Genomic DNA, 13,368 nt, shown 5'->3' with positions numbered 1-13,368 from the left:
ACTATGATTTGCCAGTGAAGGAGGAGATAAACAACTAAATTGTTGGATGAAGTGGTGATTTAGAAAACTGAAATGGTATTGAGTTCCTAAATTGTTGTTGCATTAATACCTGTTCAGAAAAGTGGAGAGTATGCCATCACACTCCCAGTTTGTACCTTGTAGGAAATGAAAGGCTTTTAAGAGTCTATGAAGTAATATGCCACAGAATTCCCAGTTTCTTTTTGCTCCAGTAACCACAGTATTTTTGTGATTAGTTGCTATGCATTTCCAATCAGTGATGACTCCAAGCTACTGTAATAGTCAGGTTGGCAGGTTGAATCTCAACAAGGCAGTTCAGTTAATTGTTGGGCGGTAGCACTTAGGCTGTGGTAATAGCTTATTACTTTTGAGGTGTGAATTTTTTTTTGCCACTGAGTAGCTCAGGCAAGAAGCCAATATGGACTGCATCATTATCCAAGGAATTGCATTTTAAGGCTACTATTTCAATCGGGATTTAGGATTCAGCATGTTGAGTCAATAGTAGTATCATGGGAGTTTCACATTGAGTGATGAAGACACTGTTCAAGAGTCAATACTATGTTCAAGCTACTCTTCTGCTCCCTCCACAAGGAAGAGCACTGACTCATCAGCTGCTGAGTGAGGATTATTGGTAATGAGAAGAAGGTTTCCATGCTTGTGATTTCATGGTGATGGGGCAGGCAGGGGCAAGCCAAAAATGTGTTGAAGACTCCCTGGAATCCCTTCCACCAAGCTGTATACCACTGTATCTTGACCTGTGTTGAGTCTGACCTTCCAACATGTGAAATGTCCCAAGAATGGAGAGGGATCTTGGCTATTGGCTAAAGGGTATGATTCTGTGATAATGATTGTATTAGAATGTTGCTTGACTAGTTGGTGGGCCAGCTCCCTCAATTTTGTCAGGAGTCTCCAGATGTCAATGAATGCTAATTTGAAGGACCAACTGGATAGGTTGTATGTTCCTCAGGTTCCTTGTTTGATGATGAGCTCACCGCCAAGGGTGACCTGTATTTTTCATTCAACAGATGGTGATGTTGATTTGTTGGGATTGTCTGAATATGATTTCTATTTGCATCAAGGTTAGGATAAGCCTGCAATTGCATTCCATTCATGTACTTATATTTAATATTACAGTTTAGAAATATGTGTGTATTTGCTGTGCCAGGTATATAATGCTTTGAATTCAAGAGCTATAGATTATCATTTTTCAGGCAAACTGATGTGGTGTGGTTATATCCAATATTTTGAAGGAGTTTTGCAAGTTTAGCACGGTCATTGTTAAACTGTACATCCTCACTTTCTCAAGTGCCTAATTTAAAAAGCAAAGTTTCTGGCCATGAAAGACTAAGTTTTCCTTATGAAAAGTAGTGAGAGGCCATCAGAGGGAACAGTCTTTTTTACAAATCCTAGTTGTAGCTCATGATATTTTCACTGACATTAAATACCATGCAATATTCCAACTCAAAACATCCAGATAAAATGCTGAATTATGCGAAGTTTTTACCCCAGCAGAATGATGAGTAGAGCAGTCTGATTATTTTCAATTTTGTTCAAGGCAGACATGCCATTGCACCAAATTAATTCTCAACAAAGGGTTATTTAATTGGAATTGCAATTACAATGCTGAATCTCATTTTTCCTTGATTTCTAGGAGCGTCCTCCAAAACCAATGGCTCCTTGGTTAAGAACTGCAGTGTGGCATACATGCTGTGACCTTGAAGACAATTTACCATGCTTCAGGGGCATCACAAAAGAAGTTATTGTGACTCACGTACAGGTCAAATTAGGTAAATATCTAAGCAATTATTCTAGTTTCCATAAAGATGGTACAGCTCTACATACGGTTGCTGCCAACATCACTTATCAATCATTAGGCACCCGCTGACCAACCTGAGCTTTAAGGCAGAAACTTAAACCCTTGTTCTGTGCTTCTGACAGTCTTTTGTTCTTTCACTGCTTCTGTGTAGTGCAGTTACATCATTCTCACAGTCTATGAATGCTATTTACTCACTCAAAGATTACAACACCCTCCGGAGGTCGCCAGGTTTGTTTTACATTGACTGGAGCTCAGGATGATTAATCACTAGATGTGCTTTCATTGTGATATTTAGTTCTTAGCACTTGACATAATTAAGCAGTTAGTAATTCTATATGTTGCATATTATTTTTAAAATATTTGAATTTTGAATCCTTTATTCATCACAACTCCGCTCTAAGGTGAGAGATTGAGAAACATCCTGCAGCTTCCAGCACAAGATGTTTGGTAGTTTTGTCAGCAACTAAGACAATTAGTCAGCGTTTGTACTCAAGATGTGAGGGCAGAAATTTTGATAACATTTTGAAACCGCTTTTACAGGACGTCTCGATGTTGGTATCAACCCACCAACTTGGGATGGATACATAACAGGGTTACCTCTATATTCACCAAAACCAACAGAGACTGAGGCTGAAGACCAAGAATATGTTGTCACTGGGCACTGGAATGAAAGACTGACCTTATTTCAGAAACTCATTTTAATTAAATCATTTTGGGAAGAAAAGGTATGTTATTAATTGATATGGCTACTTCACCTCTACTTCTGATGGACTTGCTTCTTAATAATTCTTAATAAAAACAATAAGCTGGATTTTACCAGACCCCAGGTGACGGCTGATTATCAGTAATGTGCTGCCAGATGGGCTGGCTGGCTGCAACGTGGAGACAAGCAGTCAATTTGATTAAATTACAGACCATTTACCTGGGCCATTTTTATGGTTGTGAACTACTCCCACTGTTCAGGGATGCCACAACTTCAAAGCGCATGCCAATTTGCTGTATGCCAGGGCTCATCCGAATGGAAGTTGCCCCAAAGTCCTGTTCAATAGACAATAGACAATAGGTGCTGGAGTAGGCCATTCGGCCCTTCGAGCCAGCACCACGATTCATTATGATCATGGCTGATCATCCACAATCAGTATCAGTATCACACTTAGAGGTTTCTCCATCTTCCCCAAGAGGTCTACTGCCGTCAGCTCCTAATGTATTTTCATTATTACACAACGGTCGTGGGTGTATCCACCTTGAGATATCCCTGAAATTTCTTATGTTGAGCAGAGGGAGGAATAGCTCAGTCCGGACACTTGACATATATTTTACTGATCTCCTTTATTCAAGCATGTGCAGGGGAGCTGAAGGACAGATAAAAGTCTCTTTACTGACCCCCCCAGAGCAACATTTACAGGACGTTTTGTTGTGTCAAGATACAAAAGGCTACAAGGCTTGCATTAACCACCAATTACACACGATGTTACATGCACCTTTGTACAATATGATTGATACAATGATCTATATTTAGTCAGAGGCATCCTATTCCTTGTCCTTGCCTGTCTGAGTAGCCCATTTTCAGAGTTTGCTCATTCCCTGTGCATGCTCAGATGTGTTTGTGCAAAATTCACTCCTTCGCTTACCTGCTTCAGTAGCTCCCAGCTCTTCCATTGGTGCTGTGAGGCTTTGGGAGGGCTGCAGCCTTCCAAAAGGGCCTGGCAGCAGCGGCACACGGAGCCCACAAGCTGGCAACTAGGAGGCAATAAAACCACCAAGCTGTTCCTGCTGCCAACAAGTGCAGAAGTGGGAATCTGCTCTTCAGTCTGATTTCAAAGTCCCGAAACCGAGAGTAAAATTCATCCATGTGTGGCAGTTTCATAATATTTTTCTACAAGTTTATGGGCACATTTTAATGGGATTCCTGTTAGTGATTTTGCAGACAGGAGCCTCTAGAATTCTTTAGGGGGTATTCCTACATAACTCCTAGCTTGAACTCCGTTCTATGGGGAGGCCGTGGTCCTTATTAAATGGCAAGTTCATGACCACCTAAGGGCCTCTTCCCATTTCAAAAAGAGCTGAGAAGAATACAATTGTGCAAGAAAACCTGCTGCTGAGTGAATGTCACTCCTGCTTTTCAGGCTCCCCAGGTCACTTAGCTTCAGAGAAGAAAATACTGGCTAAGATCATCCCAAATCCTTAGTATATTTCTAAAAGTAGGATCAATAGCACCTCAGTTCTTTGCCAACAGGAGGCAGACGGCCAATTAATCCAATTATTTGACCTTTTGAAGGCTATTTTACCATGATGTCGGGATATTCACTCTGGGCTATCAGCACAAAGAGGGAGACTGCTTTCCTTAATTGGGCAGTAATCCTAGCAACAGCCTCTCATTTGACAATCTCCGATATAGGCCATAGTTCTGCTACTTGTCTGAGCAGACTCACGATCCATATTTGGTCCTCACTATGTGATCCAAGGCATGCCAGAAAAATTGTAGCTCATGATTTAAACTGATAAACACAATTTAAACAAATGTGGAAATTTGAAAAGGGATGGGAGGTAGTTGAGGGAAAAAAAAGAGAAGTCTGTAATAGTGCAAATGCCAGATGTGGTTAAATGACAAAAGACACCATGGTAGCAAACAAGAGGAGGTAAAAATGAGACAAACCTGGAACAATTAATTGAGCCCATTGGAGGTGGAAGTAAGACAGAATAGAAGCCATAATTAAAATCTTAAAGTGGTTAAATTTGTCGTGGCTGGAAATCTGCAAAGTGCCTTGTGGAACAATGAGATGGTGTTGCTGAAACATCATTAGAATAGGGTTGATGCTAAGGCCAGAGAATCCATAACAGGAGTCAGATGGAGAATTCAAGTAGTACTTAACTGGGTTACAATTGAAAACTGAGCAGAGCTGTACAGCAAAGTAATCACCCAATCTGATTTTTTAAATCGCCATTTCAATATGATGCTGGGGCAACTGTTGACACAAAGTTAACTATGGACAAGATAAAGTGAGGAAACTTAACCTAACTATCTTTGTGGAGTCATGAGATTTCTTTCTGCTTTGTCCTGGGGTGGAGAGGTGGTGAATAGTGGTAGGCAAGAGTGATACATCTGGCATTGCCATTATCTTCAAACTGGTATCAGTAACTTACTTGGAAGTCTCCCTGCATTCCCATACAAAACACGCTCAAAGCATTTCTACCTCACTGTCTCAAGACCCGGGGAAGCTGAAAAAAAACTGCACGTAGAAAATAGTTTAAGGCATGTTGATAATTGGATTGTTTCTTACATTTTCTCTAGGTAGTATTTGCAATCACAGATTTTGTCATAGAAACTCTTGGACAGGAGTTTGTGGAGAACCCCCCTGTGGATTTAGCTACACTTTATCAGGACATGTCAAATAACATTCCCCTCATTTTCATATTAAGTACTGGTTCAGATCCAATGGGAGCCTTCCTGAGGTTTGCAAAAGAACGGGACTACTCTGACAGGTGAGTTCCATGTCTGGTTGGCCAAAATATAAGTTTCCCTTTTCTACAAATAATCAGTCCTTGTTGGTGAAGGGAATGGCCTGGAAACATTGATGACTTTGATGGTACTTACACCAGCCTACAATGGCACCAGTGTCAGAGTTCAAAGGATTAGTCAAAACAGAGCTTTGCACGAGGCAACTGAGCACTCAGAATATCATTAGAAGGGTATTCCGGCAATTATGTGCTGTTGCAACAAAAAATACCTTCATGTGCCTGGCATTGCCCAGGTTCTTGATGTCTAAAACCTCAGTCATCTCTTTTACTCCCTGCGTGGATGGGTTTTATACAAAAAAATTGTGATGCTAGATAACAACTTTGAGCACATAAATAAATGATCTGCAGTTACAGTTAATCACATGACCCTTTTTTAATACTAATGACAATGCAACTGCATGCCCTTGTCTTCAGGGGCTTCAAATTACAGATTCACCCAAAGTGATTTTCAACCCCATTAACATAATATTACTTCAGACCTGCCTGGATAGCAGCATTAATGTTCTTGCCAGGAGTATTTAGTGGTCTCTGAAAGACAACGCCGTTAATACTGTTCCTGTATGAGCTCGCATCAGATGAACAAAGTGTAGCCTTCTGTGTTAGTGAAGCAAAAAAATTAGCACAGATCTCATCTCACGGGCCATATCATGCCTTTGGGTTTCAATTCATGTTGGGCCCATAAAACAGTGATTTTTGAGTTTGTCAATGTAACTGTTACGGAATGCATCTATGTAATTGGGTTAGCTTTGGGCACTGAAAATTGTGGCTTTCCTGGGGGAGCAAATTGTAAGCAATTTCTTTACAATTAGAAAAAAACAAGTACGTTTTATAAGAAAAGTGGACATATGTAAAGATTGATTTTAACCTTGCCAGCATAATAGGAAGGGGCAGCTAAATGGCAAGATGGTGGTCAAGTGCCTCCAATTGTGCTCACGCTCACTGGCTACCATTGTAATGGAGCTTTCAGGCATTATTTAGACTCTGATGCAGTTTTAATTGCTCACAAGAAAGGAACAGAGAGTCTTAAAGTCCTACAGCAGCTTTGGAGGCTTTTTTGCAATGACCACCTATGTTTGTGAAACAGACATAAAGCCAACACAAGGCCAATGGGCTGCATCAACAAAGGGCACCCACTCATAGGTTGTTCAAAATCTGGGTTTTCCAGCAAATAAGGACCATAATTCTATCTCTTACCACCTTAAAAGCTAACTTGGCTATTTTCCCAAAGTTAGATGACTTTCTGAATTCAGTAGGTAGATCAAAGACCCCATATTAAATGGTTGATTTAATTCCAAAGAAACCCCATAGATTTGCTTCAAATTCATGATTTTAAAAATAAATTTTTTAACCCAGAATGTGAACAGAGAATTCAATATCCTTCAGATTTTCACAAAGTCCACAAATGTAAATGCCATCCCAACATATCTGTTCTGACTAATTTGTATTCACTTTTTTTTACTTGCTTTGATACTGCAGGGTAGAGTCTATTTCCCTGGGACAAGGACAAGGGCCTATTGCTGAAAAACTGATTAAAGAAGCTATAAAGATAGGAAACTGGATATTTCTCCAAAATTGTCATCTTGCAGTTTCTTGGATGTTAACAATGGAGGAGTTAGTAAAGTCATTCACTGAGCCAAGTAAGTACAAGTAAAATTATCTCCATGTGTGAAATCCATCGTTGGGCTAGGCTATTTGGGTTAAATGTCCAAGCTAAATGGTTTTATCTCAGAACGTTTATCTATTTTCTTTATATGTCGATAACGAGCAGTTGCATTGTCACTGGTGTTAAAATAAGGTCATGTGATTAACTGTAACTGCAGATCATTTATTTATGTGCTCAAAGATGTAACCTAGCATCACAATTATTTGAAATTCTTGACGTTCCTTGGTGTCAGTAAATCTTTAAGAAAAAAAGAGATATAATAAGAGTAGTAAAATGTATTGAAATACTGGAGAAAATGTTCCATAGAAATGATTTGACTTATTATTTGCACGTGTACCAAGAAACAGTGAAAAGTGTAATTTTGCATGCTATCTAGACAAATCATGCTTTACATGGGTAAACCAGGGTAATACACCTGAATGCAGAATATAGTGTTATAGATGCTAGTTGTCAATGTCTGTGTAGGAGAGGTACATGGGCAGAGTCCCATGGATCAAACTTTGAGATGTTGTAGCCCAGTGTCCACCGTGGAGGTCATTTGGAACAAGTGGCTAGCTGAATTTGCTCAGTGTGTGCTCTGACCTTCTTATTCATCCTTCCAAGCTGTCAGACAGCAGAATTGATATAGTGATTGTTGTCACATGTACCAAGACACAGTGAAATGTGCTGTTTTGCATACTATACAGGCAGATTGTATCATAAAAAGTGCATCAGGATTGTAGAACAGAGTCCAGAATACGTGTTACAGCTGCAGACAAGGTGGAGAGAGACAGATCAGAATTAAAATTTGAGACGCAGTCTTGACAGCGAGGATGAAGATGTTCTTGAATCTATTCATGTGTATTCAAACTTTTATATCTTCTGCCCAATGGAAGAGAATTTAACTGGGGTGGGAGTGTACTTTTATAACTCCTTTTATATCTTCTGCCTGACGGAGGAGAATGGAAGGGAGTTGGTTGCAATTCCGGAGGCAGTGAGATGCGGGGGTGGAGTCAGTGGAAGGAAGGCTTGTTCTCTTGATGGGCTGGGCCATTATGACAACTCTAATTTCTTGCAGTCTTGGGCAGAGCAGTTGTGATGCATCTGGATAGGATGCTTTCTATTGTGCACTCGTAAAAATTGGTAAGAGTTGGCTGTGTTTTGTGCTATTCTGAATATTTGCACTCGTGATGAGAATTTAATACAAAATAACTGAAAGGAAGTTTTGATTGTAAAGTAGTGACTGTAATTTTCAAAGTGCCAATGTCTGAATATATGCAAGGAAGATGATATTCTAGGACATCCATTTGATTTGCAGTACCCAAACCCAATTACCTGGCTGTAGCAGATATTTTTAAATGTTGCTGAAATGCTGATTAAAGTGTTAAGGTGGAGGTATTTGAATTCTTTCTGAAGTAAAAGTTTTACAGGATTTTTATTTTTGAACAAAAGACATTTCAAAATAAGTGTATAAAGTACATGAGTAGCATGTTATATTTACAGTAAAGTCATCATAGTCCCGTAAGATCATAGAGTCGCTCTGGAGAGCGAGAGATGACTGGTGAGGGTCATCTTGCCTCAGGTGAGGGGAAAGACTGAGAGGGAACATTCTTCATGGTAACCTCAGCCAGTGCAAAAATTAAACCCATGCTGTTAGCATCAGTTTGCATTACAACTCAGTCATCCAGACAACTGAGCCATGTTTTGTGATTATAGCAATCATTAATTAAAAAGCAATATTTATTAGAAGTTGCTTAGGGCCAGTTTTTCACAAAGACAGAATCATTTTTGGACAGTGAAAGAAAGGGGACCAGGTGTGTTCCATTCAGGTGGGAAAGCCAAACTTAGCAGAACCATTTGAACTGAATGTTGAATTGAAATGAATCTCATTTTGACTCGTCTGAGGGCCTTAACACTAACAGTAAAAGACTTAGAAATTGATGATGTAGATATTATCACAGCAGAAGGATAAATACAATCTGTGTCACTGTCATGATCTGATGTTTTAAAAAATGCCTCAATTTTTAAACTTAGAGAAAATTGCTGCTTAATTAAGAGTTTTTAAAAATCACTGCAACTTCAATGCACTACCCTGCTCCCTGGCCAATTTCTCTGTCTCCGGCTTGCTACAGTGTTCCAGCGAAGCCCAGTGCCAGCTTGAGGAACAACACCTCATTTTCCGCTTGGGGACCCTACAGCCCTCCGGACTCAATATTGAGTTCAATAATTTTTGGGCCTAAACTCCCCCATGTCCCAGCCCCCCACCCAACACACCAGGCCTTGTTACTACATAGCCTGCCACTACACACCCCCTGTTGTTAGTTACTAACAGTCTCCATTAACAACTATTCACCTTCCGAGCCTGATCGTTAGCAACTCCTTTGTCTGTCCAACTGTCTTTCTCTCTCTTTGGGCTCTGTCCTTTCATTTACTCCCTACCCCACCCACCTCCCTATTTTCTGCATATAAACTGACATTTTCCCAGCCACCATCAGTTCTTAGGAAGGGTGACCGGACCCGAAATGTTAACTCTTTTTTTCTCCTCCACAGATGCTGCCAGACCTGCTGAGCTTTTCCAGCAACTTTGTTTTTGTTCCTGATTTATATCGTCCGCAGTTCTTTTGGTTCTTAAAAAAATCTCTGTTGTATTGACAGGCCAGGTTTGAATGAGACTGTACGATCAAGTGCTGCAATTACAGTAGACTTGTTTATTGATAATCCCCCAAGAGCTTTTATTATTTCATTGTGAATGTTTGGCTGAGTTTCAAGTAGTGTAATTATCTTACCTAGAGGCTCAGATTGACTAACTAAAAATGATCTTAAGTAGATAGCTGCCTTTTAATAGTGTATCTAAATAGAGGTTTGCTATGAGAGCTTAATGATTTGAAATTTAAAATTTTTGAATGAGTGTTTTTAAGTATCAAATCTGCTTTTTTTATTTGTTCAGGGAATATGTGTGTTACTGGATCAGCCAATGTTTATTGCCTATCCATAATTGCCCTGTTGAACCAGTTATTGCTGGTTTACAGAGTCATCCACAGCATTGTTAGGAAGGGAGTTCTGGGATTCAGACCTTGTGATGTGGTTCAAAGTGAGGATGATATATGGCTTAAAAGGTAACTTCAAGATTATGGTCTTGCCATGCATCTGTCTTTCTAGGTTGTAGAATTCTAAGGCCTGGAAGGTGTTGTTAAATAACTTGTTGTGAGTTACTGCAGTGCATATTGTAGATGGTATATGTGGCTGCTACTGTGTACTGGTGGTGAATGGAGTGAATATTGAGGGTGGAGGGTGGTGTGCCATTCAAATAGGTTGCTTTTTGCTGGATAGTGTTGAGCTTCTTGAGTGTTGTTAAAGCTGAACCCATCCAGGCAAGTAAAGAGTATTCCATCAGACTCCTAATCAGTGCCTTAGATGGTGGACAGGAACAAAAACAGGAATTGCAAGCAAGAACTGAGTTACTCACCATAAAACTCTTAGTCTCGATCTACTGGTACAGTCATAATATTTTTATGGCTTGTCCAGTTCAGTTTCTGGTCAATATTGACTTTCCTAGGATTCTCATCGAGGAAGAGCAGTGATGCTAATGAAAAGAATGACAAGGTGCAATAGTTTGATTCTACCTTGTTGGAAATGGTCATTGCCTGGAACTTGAGGTGTGAATGTAACATTCTCCTTATCAACCCCAGTTTGGATATTGTTCACTCAGATTTTGCTTGGTTCATATGGGCATAAACTGCTTTAGTATCTGAACAGCCACAAATGGTGTTGAACATTGCACAATCTTCAGCAAATGTATACCAACTTTTGACCTCCATGATGGAGGGAAGGTCGTTGATGAAGCAGCTGAAGATAATTGAGTCTAAGACACTCACTTGAGGAACTCCAGCAGAAATGTCCTGGAGCTGAGATGATTAAATTCCAACAACCACAACCATCTTCCTCTGTGTTAGCAGTAGAGAGTTTTCTCCACTATTCCCATTGAATTCAATTTTGCTAGAGGTTATTCATATTGTATCACGACAGGTGCAGCCTTGATTTCAAGGGCAGTCACTCTGACCTCACCTCTGGAGTTGAGCTCTTTTGTCCATGTCTGGACCCAAGTCTTGAGCTGAGTGATCCCTGGCAGATCCCAAGCTGAAATCCTGATATTTGATACAACTAGGCTGCCATCATATTTCAGCTGAGGGAAATCTTTTCGACTTTGAGGTTTTTTTTTCAGGAGAAATGTTTAGCTTTCTACTGCAGACTTTCAGAGGCCTCTTTTTCCAAGGTCCAAGTGTTACTGGAAAGATAGGAACTGACTCCAGAAGCATGTTGCTTCAGTACGTAGGCTTCATTTCTTGGAAGTTAAGATTGTTGAGCAGCTGAAGCAGTAAAACACTCTCTTATTGGTCTTAAAAACTCGATTTGCTTTCATAACTTCACCTGAATTTTGGCAAACAACATGAGTATGACTATGGACTTTAGCCTTTTGACTTTTCAGTTCTCAGAGTTGCATGGCAAACCATCTTCAATCCTGAAATTGTCTAAATCCTTCCTACATTTCCTGCTTTCTTCACGTAATTGCTTTTAAGAACTGTGTGGGGAACCTTCCAAGGCACAGAGTGATGTGGCTTTAATGACAAAGCTTAGAAAATTGCATGACCTTGGCAGTGAAGCAATTTTTGATATTAATACTAGTTAGTTAGATTCATATTGAATGATGATGACATTAATGAGAGACAAGAAACCTATTTTCATGAATTAACATGTCATTATTAGTTAATCTCGCTCATTTATCCACAGTTTTCCATTTTCCCATACAGAAAGTAGATGGCAGCAATTTCCAACATGAAAGTCAGAGTGGTTACATGGCATCTCTAGCCTGCCACTTGCTCCTCCAAACAACCTCCTTGGACACTAGTCACTCACATCTCAAGGCTTGCTTCACGGGTAGTGCCCATATACTTTTTACATCCATGGAAGTTGTCGTCAGACTCTACCTGCCTCACTGCACCCTCATGGCATATCTCTGATCCATTTACAATATGGCTATGCATTTCAATGCTACACTTTTGAGTGCACGGGGACCTTTCATTATAATGCTGCAACAAGGAATGTTTGCAGTCAGGGACAGGCACCAATTTCAAGGATTGGATCAGATTACATCTCAGGGCTGTTTGCTAAATGTCTTAATGCTCACATTTTGCTTACTTTAATGCTCACAGCATCCCTGCTTTGCCTTAGCTCAGGTGCCAAAGTCCCCACTCTGTGGTCTTCAGACAGCCAAAGACACCCGTTTGCTGTGAATGACTGCCAAGTTTAAGGACAGCTGGCTCACTTCTTATGGAGCTCCAGAGCCATTTGTAAGATGCCACTCACACATATTGGTAGCACCCACTAGTTTACCTAATCGGAAGGGTAGCTTCTGAGCGTTTGCTGACATTGCATGATGACCCCTATGCTTTCCAAGCAGTGGGGCAAGGACCTAAAATTTGGCACTATCAGCAGTGATTTGTTTCCTTAGCTTTTGCAGCAGGGTTTTATTTTTGTTTGAACTTGCCCTGTATGTGAAAACTTTTTGTTTATAGATCAATATACAAAAGCCAAAACATAGTTCATGAGAATGGATGATCTCTGAAATGTTTATCGTCCATCTCTTTACCAGTTACTGTTCTTGTATACCTAATAAGATGTTGTTATCTTTCTTATTGTTTGCAAAAAATAGATACTTGTATATGATAGAAAAATATGTATTTTTCCAGATGCTGTTATTCATGAGAACTTCAGGCTGTTCCTGAGCTCCATGCCTACCACCACCTTTCCTGTTACAGTTTTGCAAAACTCAGTCAAGGTAATACATTCTGAAATTTGCAAGGTGCATTTTTCCCGAGAAAAGCATTAGATGGTTAATTTGGCTCATCAAAGCACTGTATTCTGGATCATAATCAACTGCTGTGTGAAAAAAATGTTATTCCAAGTCTAGGCATGTCATATTATAGAAGGCAATCTAAATTTGTGGCACAAAGCACAGTCGCCTCATTAGATGAAAAGATTTTGATCTTCTACAGCAATTTAAAACATAGACTTGCCTCAAGCCCATCATTTTATTTGCTGTGGCAACTGTGAATGAAAATGTTGTAATCAACTCAGCGTAACGTCTTAATTTCCACTGAATTGAACAGCATGTGGCTCAAACTTCACTTGGACCACTAGGTGGGGCATCTCACCACAACTGAATTATGAAAGTGTATGAGTCATATAGAATTAACAACAAAATAGCAAATTGTTTTTATGTTGTGCTTTCAGTCAAGTAAAATATTCTCAAGTCACTTCACAGAATCATTTTCAAATAGCATTTGACACTGAGCCACATAAGGAAATATTTGGA

General features: G+C 39.8%; 1 protein-coding gene across 1 annotated transcript in view; it reads left to right on the top strand.

The window, feature by feature from the left end:
* The window catches only part of dnah6 (dynein, axonemal, heavy chain 6), a 241,124-nt gene that overhangs the window by 182,517 nt on the left and 45,239 nt on the right, over positions 1-13,368 (top strand). The window contains exons 62-66 of the mRNA XM_059644490.1: positions 1,670-1,805; positions 2,375-2,559; positions 5,127-5,317; positions 6,830-6,990; positions 12,743-12,831. Of these exons, the coding sequence (XP_059500473.1) occupies positions 1,670-1,805; positions 2,375-2,559; positions 5,127-5,317; positions 6,830-6,990; positions 12,743-12,831 (762 nt within the window). The remainder of the gene's footprint in view (positions 1-1,669; positions 1,806-2,374; positions 2,560-5,126; positions 5,318-6,829; positions 6,991-12,742; positions 12,832-13,368) is intronic.

The sequence above is a fragment of the Stegostoma tigrinum genome, chromosome 3, assembly GCF_030684315.1.
Source record: "Stegostoma tigrinum isolate sSteTig4 chromosome 3, sSteTig4.hap1, whole genome shotgun sequence".
NCBI lineage: Eukaryota > Metazoa > Chordata > Chondrichthyes > Orectolobiformes > Stegostomatidae > Stegostoma > Stegostoma tigrinum.
This window is presented reverse-complemented; position numbering and strand designations above follow the sequence as displayed.